This window comes from Microtus oregoni, unplaced genomic scaffold (genome assembly GCF_018167655.1).
Source record: "Microtus oregoni isolate MIOR12 unplaced genomic scaffold, Mior012 000000F_ref0000247, whole genome shotgun sequence".
Lineage (NCBI taxonomy): Eukaryota > Metazoa > Chordata > Mammalia > Rodentia > Cricetidae > Microtus > Microtus oregoni.
The window spans coordinates 13,701,914-13,716,489 of NW_024543059.1; the positions used below are offsets into that span (position 1 = coordinate 13,701,914).

Below are 14,576 nucleotides of genomic sequence, written 5' to 3' on the forward strand. Positions count from 1 at the left end.
ACTGCTGTGGCTATGGATCCAGGGCCCTGACTTCTTGCTGACTTCCAGCTAGAGACTCCTCCTAGTTTTTAGAAGCTGTCTTCAGTTTCTTCTATGCGAGTCTCCCAATGTGGCCACTTCATTTTTCCAAACCACAAGGGACAAATTCCCTAGAGCCTTTGTACTAGCAAGACAGGCCTCTACGCCCATCACCCTTGCCACATTCCAAAGTCTCAGGCCTTGCTCACACCAAGGCAAGGAGGTTACACAAAGTGCAAACATTCAGAAGCGACTTGTGTGTGGGTTAGCATGAATGTTGACACGGGTTATTGAGAATGTCCCATAGTGTTCTTCCCTGGCAGCTGGACCCCTTGGTCAGTAGGAGTTATCGTTATATAACATTTGGCTCCTAGGTTCTCTTGAACAGCCTCATCTGAAAAGAAATGTGTATTTATTTTATGTGCCTTGTGTATACATATATATATATACATATATATATACACACACACATATATATGTATACACAAGGCACATAAAATAAATACATATTTCTTTATGTGCTTACATATATACATATGTATGTTTATATATACATATATATATACAAGGCACATAAAATAAATACACATTTATGTATGTATCTTACAGGCACATAAAATGTGTGTGTTTATGCCTCTGTGTGCGCGTGTATATTTGTACACACGCCATATACATGCAGGAGTCCATGGACGTCAGAAGAGGGCATCACATCCTTTGGAACTTGACTTAGAAATGGTTGTGAGCTAACATGTAGGTGCTGGGAATTGAACCCAGGTCCTCTGGAAAAGCAACCTCCAAGTCATTTCTCCAACCACAACAGCCTACAGTTTTAGTACGTTGTAGCTAGGTGAGTGGGGCTCTGGGGTAGAGCTTGAACATGGTGTGAAGAATGGCTCTTTAAAGTGAGCAAAGGTGATGGGTTGTTACAATCTCGCAGTGTGGCAGTGCATGGGTTATTACAGACAGTCTTGCAGTGTGGTAGTGCATGTGTTATTACAGACAATCTCGCGGTGCAGTGGTGCATGGGTTATTACAGACGGACAACCTCGCAGTGCAGCAGTGCATAGACCAGCCTTTTATTTGGATTGTTGACATGGGATTAGGCCTGTGGACAGATGGACCCAGCCCTTCAGTGTTCTTTCTAGAACGAGACGAGGGAAGGAGATGGTCTGTTACTGGCCACCGGTGAAGCCTATGGAAGAAGATGCTGTCCTAAACTAGAGGGGAGGGGATGGATGTGCCACTGTATCCTAATAGCGTGTTGTCAAGGGTGTCTATCAGTTTGGGCTGGTCAGATGGTCGGCGGCGTCCCGTGTGCATGTTTCTGAGTCCATTGTATTAGGAGAATCTGGGGTGGAATTGTGGACGTTCCTGTACTAGAGGGGCTGAGCTGGATGTGAGGCATCAGAGTCCATGGAAAGCATAGTGTAGGTAAGAGTGGGGACACGGGTGTCCCTAAAGTGATATGGGACAGTTATACCACAACCGCAGCCCTGATTCTGGACCAGCACCTGGAAATCTCTGCTCATCTCGGATGTCTACTTGGTGGCAGCAGGGTTAGCAAACTAGTCCTGTCTATGGTTGGATGTGGTGTTGCGTCATCACAAATCTTCCGAGTCCCAGAGTCGTCCCTAGGTTCTGTATTGCTCTTGCCTGCTACCTGCACATACGCTAGTGTTAGCTGTGATCTTGGTGATAGGGAAGAGACACATAGAGATCTGGGCCAAAGGCATAGGCAGTGACAGGGATGGGACCTCTGATGCAGACTCAGGTATAGTAGCTATGGGCTTCTCAACCTTGAAGAAGCCATTTCCTGATTCTGCTTTTCTGAAGTGAGGCGATCGTACCTACCACTTGGATGGATCGTGGAGATGGCGGAGAACGGGGAACAGCTGGCACAGTACTTAGCTCCAGAAGTCCTTCATAAATGATGGCGGCCCCCACTGCCATCACGCAAAGGCAGCTTAGACTAGGCCAAGATTGGGACGGTATCTGAGACTTCTGGTCCTCAGATACAGCTGCAGGCCGTGAACTCCACATGACCTCCGCAAACCTCAGAGGCAGAGCCATTTTGATCTTGTTAGAATCATCTAGGGGACAGACTGGGATCTCTGAGACCCCCTAGGCTGTTCAGGATTTACTCTGTGTGTTGATAGTTCCTGTGGAAGAACCCCTGTTTACCTCGCTCCTTATTGTCTTGATTCTTTGAAGTGGGGGGTGGAGCCTGGAAACCACAATGTGTAGCAAAGTTAGCCTTCCACTAACCCTGTTGTGCCAGAGGAAAGGGGCTGGCTGGCCTGGATCACTAGGGACTAGAAATGAGAAGAATAGAATCCGGGACCAGGAGGGAGGAGAGAGCAACCTCATTTGCTGGTCCAAAGATCATAAGTCAGACCAGAAAGCTGAAATGTAGAGCTGAGAACCAGGGCAGGCTGGGGGGGAAAGTTGAGTGATGTACATACAAGAGAAAGAGACTCTCTCCCTGGATGTGTTGACTGAACACAGCTGTCTCCAAGTCTCCTGGGTCCCCACCCTCTGTTGACTCCTGAGCCACCCTCTCTTCTCTCCTCAGACAAAGCTCCTGACCCAGTATGTGCTGAGTCTGGCCAAGTACGACCAGAACTACGATATCCGAGATCGAGCCCGTTTCACCCGACAGCTCATCGTTCCTTCTGAGCAGGGTGGTGCCCTCAGCCGCCATGCCAAGAAACTCTTCTTGGCCCCTAAGCCAGCCCCTGTCTTGGAGTCATCCTTCAAAGGTGGGAGCAGGAGCCAGGGTAACCTCCTGGGAGAGAGGGCAGGAAGTGGCTGGGCCAGGATCCAGGGTCCAGGATTTCACCCAAGGCCACCTAAGGCTGGGCACCACGCTCCTGTGTGCAAAACTGATCTGCTCTTCTCCCCAAAGGCTCCACTGCAGCCTTAACTATTTCTGCCTCACCTAAATATTTGTTCTCTCTGTCACATGGGACTTTTGCTTTCTCTCCCTTTCTTAGGCTCCTCTTTCACCTCCCTTCTGAGCAGGCTTTGGGCTTGGGATTCTATACTAGGATGTTAAATGCCAAGGAACCCAGGAAGGCAGGTAGAACGTGCAAAGGAGAGGGCCATATTATAACAATCCCGAGGATACCATTGCCAACATGAGTGCAATCACTTGAGGTTAACCCAAGCCCTGGTCTCCAGCCTCCCAGCCTCTGTGACCTGGGAGGGGAGGGGTTGCGCCAGCTGCTCATTAGCCCTAGAAACCCAAGCCAGGGCCTAGCCAGGAAAGATGCTTCCTGCGCAGAGCCTGGTTTTCCTGGTACTTCTGCATTTTTTTTTTCCTCGCCTGGGGCTCAGAGGTTGATGTAGGAGAGTGATGGAAATCTCCCAGGATGCTGGACAGCCCTGAAACCATCCTCATTCATGTCTTTGTGTTACTGTCCTACACCATCTGTCTGCTGTGACCCTAACTCTCCTCACACTCCATTCTGACTGCTTGTCCCTCCCCAGGATCACAGAGTCCCACCAGATCTGTCCTCTCTCCCTCTGCTAGCCTAGCTGGCCTCCTTGACCTCCCGTGGTAGACTTTTTTCTAAGCCTGGCTGTGCCCAGAAGGGGGAGCCACATTCACACTTTGGCCTCCCCATTGACACCTGAGCAGCCAGGCCGGCAGCATCTCTGACCCTGGAGTCTTCTCCCTTAACACCGTGTCCACATTCTCTTTAGTCTCTGTCCTGGACTGACTAGAAAGCTTTTTCTCCCAGCATGTAGGCCTGTGTGTAGTCGGGTACAGGAGTCACCAGGGGGTGGAGCCATCTGTTTCCTTGCCCAGGTTGGGAATCCCCCACTAGAATCAGCACCCAGTCCCGCCTAGGAATCGCATACCCCCATATCAAGCACTGTGCACCACCACGACTGGCCTCATTGTAAACCTGTCTTCAGATCGTGACCATTTCCAGCTGGGCTCTCTGTCCCACCTGCTCAATGCAAAGGCTACAGGATACCAGGAGCTCCCAGACTGGCCAGAGGAAGCCCCAGATCCGTCCGTGCGCAACGTAGAGGTCAGTAGCTTTGGCACGTGTGTGCATGCGTGCGTGTTTATGTATGTGTGTGAGTGTGTGAACGTGCGCGCATTCGTGTGTGTTGGGTAAGGGACAGCAGCAGGGAGCCCTGGCAGTGCCATCCCAGCCCCCCATACCCTCCCCACATACAGGAAGAAGACCTTTCCCTTATTGAGATCCACGTGGGCCTGTTGGGCGAATACACTGAGGTCCCCTCTGTGTGCTGTGTACCCTCCTCCTCCTCTCTCCCTGTGTGCTGTGCCCTAGGCCCTTTTCTCCTTGGCTGGGTGCAGTCATGGCTGTGAACCATTTACTCCTCTCTGTATGGACTCCGTGCATCTCCATTTTCTCTCTTGGGGTCAGGCCTGATTAGGGAACCAAGAAGAGCTGTGAGGGGTGTGAAGGGCATGAGATTTCCTTCCCCCTCCTCCAACCCTGAGGAAACGGCCCCTTCTCATGACATCTTCAGGTACCCGAATGGACCAAGTGCTCAAATCGGGAGAAGAGGAAGGAGAAAGAAAAGCCTTTCTACTCTGATTCCGAGGGGGAGTCTGGCCCCACTGAGTCTGCAGACAGCGGTGAGCAGAGGGGTAGAACTTCCCGCCATTCAGGACAGACTGTGATGTCTTGCCCATGTGCACGCCCTTGCGGTGGCGCATGTTCTGCCTGTGTGTAGACCATGGTCGTGCACTTGCTTATGAGCCACAGCCTCTGCGAACCCAAGTGTCCGTTCTCAGACGTGTGTGCTGTCCAAATGACATGTGTGGGCCCTTCCATGTTTTTGAAGCCTCAGTTGGCATCTAGGGTTGGGATGGATCAGATGGAGTTGAAGTTTCAGTTCTGAGCCTGGAGCTGGGAACCCAAACAACTCCCGTGGACCCAGAAAGGCCTCTACATATAGTGGGGAGGGCCTTCGTTGTTGGTGGCGGGGGTTTCGTTTGCAGCAGAGACCTGACACATTTCCTCCCTAGAGCCGGAATCTGAGAGTGAGCCTGAGGGTGAGAGCAGCAGCGAGAGCGGCTCTGGGGAGTCCAGTAGTGACTCAGATAATGACGAGGAGGATGAAGAGAAAGGAGGAGGCAGCGAGAGGTAAGCAGAGGAGCCTTGGGGAGCTAGTCTGGAAAAGAAACATCCGGGTCTCGAGGCAGCCCTGAGCTTCCCGCAAGATGCTGGGGGCCTTCATACTCACTGCTCTGTGGCTGGTGGCTCTGCCCGACTGCCAAGGTCTGGGAGGTCTTAAAGACCTCCTGGGAGTGGCAGAGATGTAACTGGGGGCTTGGAGTCCAAGATGGCACCAGCTAGGTTAAAGCTTTTATGGGGCCACGTACAAGTAGATACAGGCTTGGCTGGCCCAGGGTTCCCACTCTCATCTCTGCTTTTCAAGAGAAGTCATGAAAAGTCCCCTGTTTGGGGAGACGAGGGGGTCCAGGCTGGACCTTAGCCTCACCATTTCTACTCCCCTTTAGTGAACAGAGTGATGAAGAAGCTGAGAAGAAGAAGACAAAGAAGAAGAAGGTGCCAGAGGGGCACAGGGAGGGCTCATCATCCGAGGAGGGCAGCGAGTCCAGCAGCAGTTCCTCGGAGTCCGAGGTGACGTCAGAGTCGGAGGAGGAGCAGGCTGAACCTGCCTCCTGGAGGAAGAAAACAGTAAGAGTGTGCTTCCTACCCCCCCCCCCCAGACGTCTTCCCACCATTCAGAACAGACTGTGATGTCTCCCACCATGCCAGAGAAGGCTAGGGTGCTCCTCTTCCTCATAGCTCCACCCCCTCTTTTTCTCTTTCAGCCTCCCAGCAGCAAGAGTGCCCCTGTAGCCAAGGAGATCTCCCTGCTTGACCTAGAGGACTGTGAGTTTGAATGGTAGAAGGCACGGGTGAAGGAAGCCCCGTGTGACTTAAGAGGCGTCCTGGAGTCTGGGGTGTCTGTCCTGGGTCATTCTGGTTTCTAGGCTATTGTGTCTCTCGCTGTCCACGGTGCTGAATTTTGCTCCTTGAGCCCTGGGCTCCTTTCAACCCAAGACCACCCTAATTTCATCTTCCTCATTAACCAGCTTTCTTTCTCCCCCTCCACTCCCAGTTACCCCTCCTAGTGTCCAACCTGTGTCTCCTCCCATGGTTGTATCTACCAGTCTGGCTGCTGACCTGGAGGGCCTGACACTCACAGACTCTACTCTGGTACCTTCGGTGAGCTGGGGAAGAACTTAGCTGAAAGCTGCATCCTGTGGTCTGGGCCTGTATGCTAGGAGGTGGGAATGATGGCTGGAATACCCTGGTTGGGACTGGCTATCCTCTGCATTATTTCTGAACTCCCTTCCCCTCTCCTCCCCCTGCAGCTGCTGAGTCCAGTGTCCAGCATTGGGAGGCAGGAGCTGCTGCACCGGGTAGCCGGAGAGGGGCTGGCCGTAGACTATGCCTTCAGTCGCCAGCCTTTCTCTGGGGACCCCCACCTGGTGTCCATACACATCTACTTCTCCAACAACTCTGAGACTCCCATCAAGGGGCTGCATGTGGGCACTCCCAAGCTGCCGGCTGGCATCAGCATCCAAGAATTCCCTGAAATTGGTACAGAGGGCCTTGGGAGGGTAGAGGAAGAGGCCCCTAGCAGATTCGGTCTTTCTGTAGTTGCTGATACTATTTTAGGGTCAAGCCAGGTGCCCTGCTATGGGGAACCAGAGGTGGAATTAAATATGACTTACACCATGGTGGACAAGATGAATAAGAAATAAGCAAGTTCATATTAGGGCCCGAGGTGACTAAGCAGTTTTGAGAGTGGGTGAGGGAAAGGTACTTAGGCTTCAAGGGGAAGCCAAGGACAGTCTCCAGAGACACAGAAATCTGGGAATCCAGAGGGCTAGTCTGCTCTGATAGAGAAGAGAGACTGAAGCCATACCGGGTTCCGGGACAATCATGGCCTTTCCTGTCCCCCTCATTGCTTTTCTAACATCACCCAGAGTCCCTGGCACCTGGAGAATCCACCACTGCTGTGATGGGCATTAACTTCTGTGACTCAACCCAGGCAGCCAACTTCCAGCTGTGGTATGTCCCCAACTCATGTGGTAGTGAGAGAATGGGATGGAGAGGGGCAGGGTCTGAGAGGACCAGAGCTGGAGAGGGTGGCTGGTGGGCTACACTAAGTTCTGTGGGTCTGGCTGCCATTCCCAGCCTGAGATCTCATCTCACTCTTCTGCCGCTATGCTCTGCCTCAAGGTAATGGGAATGAGGGAAGTGGTTGCTGGCTTCATTTCTGCTCCTGTCTCCTTTTGCTTTTCCCAGCACCCAAACCCGACAGTTCTATGTCTCCATTCAGCCACCTGTTGGGGAGCTGATGGCCCCTGTGTTCATGAGTGAGAATGAGTTCAAGAAGGAGCAGGGTGAGTGCTCCCTGTGGTGGATTGTGCAGACATGTGGGAGGAGCCTCTGCCCTTTGGACAGAGAGGGCCCTGTAGCTTCTGCCTCTCTCAAAAGTCTTCACCAAGACTGAGGCATGTGTGAGGCTTGGGAAAGTTCGCACACAGCCCGGGCCTGCATTCCAGTTGGGGATACAGTGCATGCAGAGGTATGGTGGAAAGTGTTGGGAATAATTCTGTTTAGGACACGGGAATCCTACTAGAGGGGAGAACTAAGAACAAAACTGGAGTTGGTATTGTTTGTCCTAGTTCCGAGGAGCCCTGAATGCTATGCTAAAGGCTCTTGGTCTAGGATTCCAGAGTGAGCAGGGATCCCAGAAGTTACTGCAGGAAGGAGGGGGGAGCTTTCTAGCAGTGGCAAGTCATGGAAGCAGGAGAAAGGCTCCATCCTCTTCAGAAAGAACAGCCTGGTAACACTCACAGCTAAGAGCGGAGAAGCCAGCTGTGGGAAAAGGTAGCCCTACATCAGGGGAGGAAATAAGGGCTTCACACAGCTCTGGCCTCAATTTCTTGGGGTGAAGGACAAATATTATGGGTAGTGATAAGGTCATTGTGATAGACCCGTTGAGAGATGCCGAGGCAGGGTCAGAGCCATGGCAGAAGGCATGAGAGGGCTGGAATGGGAGAGATTGGGAAGAGGCAAGCTATAGACAGTAGCCTTGAGATGGAGAGGAGGTGGACCATAGCCTGACTCTAGAATCCCTGACTTGATATTGAGATGGGCAATGCCCTTCCACCTCGAGCAGGTGGTGAGCGTTTACTGAGTAAATGTTTCCGGTTTTGAGAGTCATGTGGTCTCTCTTGTAATAAGGTAGCTCTACTGCTGTTACATGAAACAGTCACTTAAATGAATGGGTGTGGCTATGTTCCTAAGAATATTTTATTTAGATATTTGGGAAACTTTAATTTTCAAGTTTCAAGAAATGCTCAATGCTTAAAAAAAAAAGCAATACAGCTACAGAACCACAAGCCATTTGGGTAGTGAACTGCATTTGGCTTATAGCCTAAAGATTAGTCAGACCCCTACTCTGGAAGAAAGAACGAACAAGGCAGGCAAGAGAACAGCCTGGCTGGTTTTGGGGCCAGGCCATCTTGAAGCGCATTTTGGGAGGTGTTAGGATGTGATTCAATATATAAATCTGTGCTTAGCAAACACCTGCAGATTGCAGTCACAAGCACAGAGGTGGGAATGGAAGCTGTGAGTGCGGGTGACATCACCCTGACAGAGGGGGCAGTGGTAGCAAGGGGGGTGGGGGGTGAGGGGTTGTACAGAATCTTAGGAATTAGGGAGGGAGCAAAGAGAGCTGACAAGGCAGGAAGGTGCTAGGAGGTGCCTGTAGGCTGCAATGGCCACAGACTTCTGGATCCAGCATGCCAGTACCCATGCTGAGCTCAGGGAGAGCAGGCTACTAAAGAGGGATAGCACAGTTGCAGTGGCGTGAGGGAGATTTTAGGATCCTCTGTGGAGGACCTTGGCCATGACTAGGGAGAGAGCAGGGCACCACCATGAGGAACGCTTCCCCTTCCAGAAAGTTCTCAGAAACGGGTAGATGTGGGCATGACCAGCGCGATGGACAGTGACAGGGTGGTGTTGCTGGCCAAGAATGGAGGGTGTGAGAGAAACAAGGCAAGTGTGTCAGAGGAGAAAGGCCAAATAGAAGCCTGGTGAGGGTGATTCTGACCTGCAGAGCCTGGGAGAACCTGAGAATATTTCGCTAGCTAGTGCAGGTGCTAGCCTGTATCCACCACAGCCTCTGCCCTCATCATGACCTCTGACCCCAGGAAAGCTGACAGGCATGAATGAAATCACGGAGAAGCTCACACTGCCAGACACCTGTCGGAGTGACCACGTGGTGGTGCAGAAAGTGACCGCCACGGCCAACCTGGGCCGTGTTCCTTGTGGGACATCTGATGAGTACAGGTACGAGTGGAGGGGCAGAGGTGGGCTCTGCTGGCGCCTGGCTTGAAGGAGCACCCCAAGCCCCAGGGCACGTCTCCTCTGCTCCCACCTCAGGTTTGCAGGGAGGACACTGACTAGTGGGAGCTTGGTCCTGCTGACTCTGCATGCCCGGCCAGCTGGACCTGCCCAGCTGACTGTCAACAGTGAGAAGATGGTGATCGGCACCATGCTGGTGAAAGATGTGATTCAGGCTCTGACTCAGTGACTCTGCAGCACTGTGACCTCAGTGACCGTCACCTGTCCCTCCCTGTGACGTTTGCTCACACCTCTCCCCTCTACTCCTTCCTCCCTCACTCCTCCCTCCATCCTATTACCCACCTAGTGTGGGGGCACTATCTGCCTCCCACCTGTTTCCCATGGGTTCCTTAGTGACTCTGCAGAGGAAGATAGTAGCTGCTCCTCCAGCAATCCCTTCCCTCGGCTTTCTGTAGGTATTTACGTAGCAAAAATCTCAATAAAATGTCTTCTCCCTGGGTTGTGGCTCACCTTTCCTTCTAAGGGGTTGGGGGTTTAGGGGAAGCTGTTCATGGCTCTCCGGTAGACTCTGGTTGGTAACTGAGCTGACCACCTCTAGGCAGGAGTGTGTCGGAAGCTCTGAGTGAGAGGCATCTAGGAGAGCACGCCAGGCAGAGCTGGAAGGAGTCCTCAGTTTCAGCTGGGTGTGGTATCACTGGCCTAGAGTCCCAGCACGTGCAAAGTGGAGGCAGGAAGACCAGATGTTCAGGATTCTCTTTAGCTACGTAACAAATACAAAGCGAGTCTTAACTACATAATCTGTCTCAATTTTTTTTCTTGACCTCTTTTTCTTTACATGAGTGTGTAACTGTATTACATGTTTGTGGGCACACTGTGGTGTGTGTACACATAATATGAACACGTGTGTATGTATACATGCATGTGTATGTCAGGGTCTGAAGTTGATGTCAGCCATCACTCTTGCTCATTCTTCCAACTTACTCATTGAAGCAGGGTCTCTCAGTCACACCAATTTGCTGATATGCTTAGTGTCCCCAGCCAGCTCGCTCTGGGAGTCCTGTCCCCACCTTCCCAGGCTAGAATTACAGGTAGGCTGCTACACACATACAGTATTCACGTGGGGTTTGGGGTCTTTCCACTTGCCTGGAAAACACTTTCACTGTGGAGCCAGCTTCCCAGCCCTCTCCCCGCAGCCCTTTTCTACATCTGAGCAGAAGCAGGTTCCCATTAGTGGCTGGCAGTTTGCCTTGGTTTCCCTCATAAGCCCTTTGGGAAGAAGGGACTCATCATATGGGGAATTCCCCAAATATGTAGCAGTTCAAAATACATCAGTTATATCCGGATAGAAGGTCTGGAGCTTTGATCCCCTCCCAGCTTGTGAGATGACCCGATTGGCCATCTTAGTGGAGGAGAAACAGAAGATATACGACCATGCTTCTCAAGAAACCTTTCTTCAGTCTCTTGGGAACTCTGTTCACAAATAGATTCCAAGGCCCCATCTTATTAGCTGAGCAGACAAAGGTGCTTGCTTCCAAGCCTAACGACCCCTGAGACACCTGGTGGAAGGGGAGAACCAGTTCCTTCACGTCATCTTCTGATTTCCACACCTGTGCTGTGGCACATACGTAAAATAAATGTAGAAAAATGTAAATGCAATGCATGAAGCAGTCTTTAACATTAAAAAAAAAAGTCCAGATTCTGAGCACGCGGTCCTAAGTATGCACCGTGGCATAGAATAGTGAGGATGAGAGCCTCCACACCTGTGATAAGCCCGTTGGCTTCCCGGATACCTTTCCTGGTGAGGAAGCAGGCTGAGTGAGCAGCAGGAATTCAATCACTGTGTATTCAACCAGGAAGAAATAGGGTAGAATAAGTTTATGAGGGATTGCGGACTTAAATGAAATCTTATAGACCTTCTCAGAACTTTATTATTCGAATGGGGCTTATGACCACCCCTCTCTCCCCCGTGGAACTAGAGTGTGCACTGTTCTCATGTTTGGTGTTTACTCTCTTGGGATACTTTCCTCACAGAACGCTGTGGTTGACCGGGTTGTGGAGAATAGCCTTCGGACATGGATAGCTTGAGATGCTGAGGCAAAGCTTCTGGTGCTCTGTGACCGAAGCTCTAGATCCTTGTTGTGTATGCCGGGGCCATGCCACTTAAGTACCCATCTGTTCAGAAGTATGCCAGGGGAAATAGGTGTGGCCCCGTTAGGGAAAGAGAACAAAAGCAGTACCAGGGGATGGCCTACATCTGGCTCTGGGGATTTGCCAGGCACCGTGGCACCAGACAGCAGCTGGAGCTGCTGATTTCAGGAGAGCCTGGAGACTCTGAATTCTACCCCGCAGGATTTCTGTTTTTATCACCGCTTTGTCTGAGGTGGGACTTGAGTGCTGGACTTGGGCTAATTTTTACTTCCGAATCAGCTTTGATAGAGGTTACAGGAGAATCTCTAAGAAATATCAACACAGATGGATTGGGAAATTGCTCTAGGTAAGGCCTGATACACAAGCTTGAGAAAGGACCTGGGTTTGAGTTCCCAGCACCCACATAGAAGTCCAATCCCAGGATCCCAGGGACTCCTTGGTTAGCCAGTCTAAACAAAACAGTGACCGCCTTCAGATGTCAACTTACAGGGTCCATAAGCACACAAGCATGCACACATATTTATTGATCTTGGGACATTTTTCTCACAGACCATTTTAGTTGACTGGGTTGTGGAGGATAGACGTTTTTAGCTATCCAAGCTATCTTAGATATTTGAAGACCTTGGTATGCATTGAAAATATGATTCTATAGCTCACCTTTTTTTTCATTTTTTTATTGAGAAAAGGAGAAAAAAAAACAAGTTTCCACCTCCTCCCAGCCTCCCATTTCCCTCCCCCTCCTCCCACCCTTCTCCCCCTCCTCCCACCCTTCTCCCCCTCCCCCCACTCCTCTCCCCCTCCCTCTCCAGTCCAAAGAGCAGTCAGGGTTCCCTGCCCTGTGGTAAGTCCTAGGTCCTCCCCTCTCCGTCCATTCCTAGGAAGGTGAATATCCAAACTGGCTAGGCTCCCACAAAGCCAGCACATTACGTAGGTTCAAAACCCCGTGCCATTGTCCTTGGCTTCTCATCAGCCCTCATTGTTCGCCATGCTCAGAGAGTCCAGTTTTATCCCATGCTTTTTCAGTCACAGTCCAGCTGGCCTTGGTGAGCTCCCAATAGATCAGCTGCACTGTCTCATTGGGTGGGTGCACCCCTCGTGGTCCCGACTTCTTTGCTCATGTTCTCCCTCCTTCTGCTCCTCATTGGGACCTTGGGAGCTCAGTCCAGTGCTCCAGTGTGGGTCTCTGTCTCTATCTCCATCCATCACCAGATGAAGGTTCTATGATGATATGCAAGATATTCGTCAGTATTGCTATAGGATAGGGTCATTTCAGGTTCCCTATCCTCAGCTGCCCATCACCTTTTCTAGTTTTAAATATTTTTCATGAGTTTAAGCTCCAGTGTGGTCAAATTTTTCATCTTTATATTTTATTTTTATTTTTAACTTACAGAATTTTTCCACAGGCTGAGGCAATAACAATGCCCTCTCTCAGGCTGATAGCATAGACATAATCCTAGCACTTGGGAGGAAGAGAATTTCAGTTCAGGACTGTCCTTGGCTATAAGTCTCAACAAATCAAAGCAACAAATTAAAATAAAGATATCCATCTATATTCTTCTTTAAAATTCCAAAACAGTTTTTCACATTTATATATTTAGCCTATTTAAAATTTACATTTATGTATAATAAAAAAGTGGGGCTGATCCACTATCTTCTTAAAAATATTACTGTGTATGTGTGTGCATGCACACACACATACATACACACACACACACACACACACACACAAGGTACAGGTGAAGGTCAGAGGACAACTTCGTGTAGCTTGCTCTCCTTCCACTTTTACAAGGAATGTGGGAATTGACCTCAGGTCAATAGGCTTTTGATGAGTAATTGACACACTAATCTGTTTTTACTTACCAACAACAACAACAAAACCCTAGTGTTTCTTCAATAAAGAAAGAGATCGATGAAACTTGAACTTGAATGAGACTTCATGTCCATCTTTCCTTGTGGTCTTGATTTCCTAAATGATTTTTCTCTTCTGATCTCTTGCAACTAGGACATCCTTTTCTCCCAGTAACCTCCTTTCTGCCTGCTGTGCCCTCTGCTTTTTTTTATATGGAGCACATAAAAAACTATAGTCTCTCCTGCCCCCTACCACATGCAATTGAGAACTGGAAACAGCCAATCAGACACTTTAAAGCTAACTGCAAAGACAGTGCCAGGCATAGCTGGCCTCAAAGGATGTTTGTTGACTGGGACAGTGGATAATTCTCTCCTTGTCTGCTCCTGCCTCACACATTTGCCAGTGACCAGCTGTGCTGACTTGACCAAGTCATTTAACGTCTCTGCCCTTGTCATCTTCCACACTCTGCGTGGTATATAATGCATCCCTTCTAGTCAGGACTGTGCTTCCTGTAGAACCTGTAGGCCTAGCCAAGGATGCACCCTACTCCCCAACCTCATCCTGGGAACAATAACTCTCCTGAGGCCTTAACTAAATTTGAACCCTCTACTTCTTCCCTTACGTCATCAGTGGGCTCTTATACGTCATATGGAAGTGCACACATAAAGATGCTGGGAGTAGCCTGGGCATGGTGATGCATGCTGATCATCACAGCACTCAGAAGGATCAGACTTGGTTCAAGGCCAGTGTGTGCTGCATGCATATTGAAAGCCTGTTCGAGAAACAGGGTGGGAGGGGGCAAAATGGCTCACCAGGTAAAGTAAAGGCATTTGCCACCAATCTTGACCTGAGCTCAAGCCCCATGACCCACAGAGTGTAAGGAGAGAACTGACTCCAAGTTGTCTTCTGACTTCCATGTATGTCCATATATACAAATAAATAACAAATGTAAAAAGGGGACCAGGCTGGAGAGGCTACAAGTTTAAATAAAACATCACCATCATCAGGAAAAATATCATCAGGCTATGAAAATGGAAAACTACTGCTTGAGTTCTTGCTTTTCTCCTGTTGGCAAGGGGTCCTTGAGCGAGTAACCGAGTTACCTGCTTTTGTGGTTTGCTGGGGATTGATGCTGCAGTCTGGTGGGTGCTACACAAGCACCCCTTTTGGTTATACTCCCA

The 14,576-nt window shown here is 50.1% G+C and overlaps 1 protein-coding gene across 2 annotated transcripts in view; it reads left to right on the forward strand.

The window, feature by feature from the left end:
* The window catches only part of Ap3b2 (adaptor related protein complex 3 subunit beta 2), a 34,659-nt gene extending 24,769 nt beyond the window's left edge, over positions 1-9,890 (forward strand). For both annotated transcript variants that reach the window (XM_041653819.1, XM_041653828.1), the window contains 12 exons: positions 2,591-2,777; positions 3,940-4,058; positions 4,528-4,636; positions 5,030-5,147; positions 5,525-5,705; positions 5,843-5,903; positions 6,133-6,239; positions 6,389-6,617; positions 7,007-7,091; positions 7,329-7,426; positions 9,245-9,383; positions 9,477-9,890. In XM_041653819.1, coding sequence (XP_041509753.1) covers positions 2,591-2,777; positions 3,940-4,058; positions 4,528-4,636; positions 5,030-5,147; positions 5,525-5,705; positions 5,843-5,903; positions 6,133-6,239; positions 6,389-6,617; positions 7,007-7,091; positions 7,329-7,426; positions 9,245-9,383; positions 9,477-9,627 — 1,584 coding nt within the window. In that variant the 3' untranslated portion in view covers positions 9,628-9,890. The remainder of the gene's footprint in view (positions 1-2,590; positions 2,778-3,939; positions 4,059-4,527; positions 4,637-5,029; positions 5,148-5,524; positions 5,706-5,842; positions 5,904-6,132; positions 6,240-6,388; positions 6,618-7,006; positions 7,092-7,328; positions 7,427-9,244; positions 9,384-9,476) is intronic.
* Positions 9,891-14,576: the final 4,686 nt, after the last annotated feature.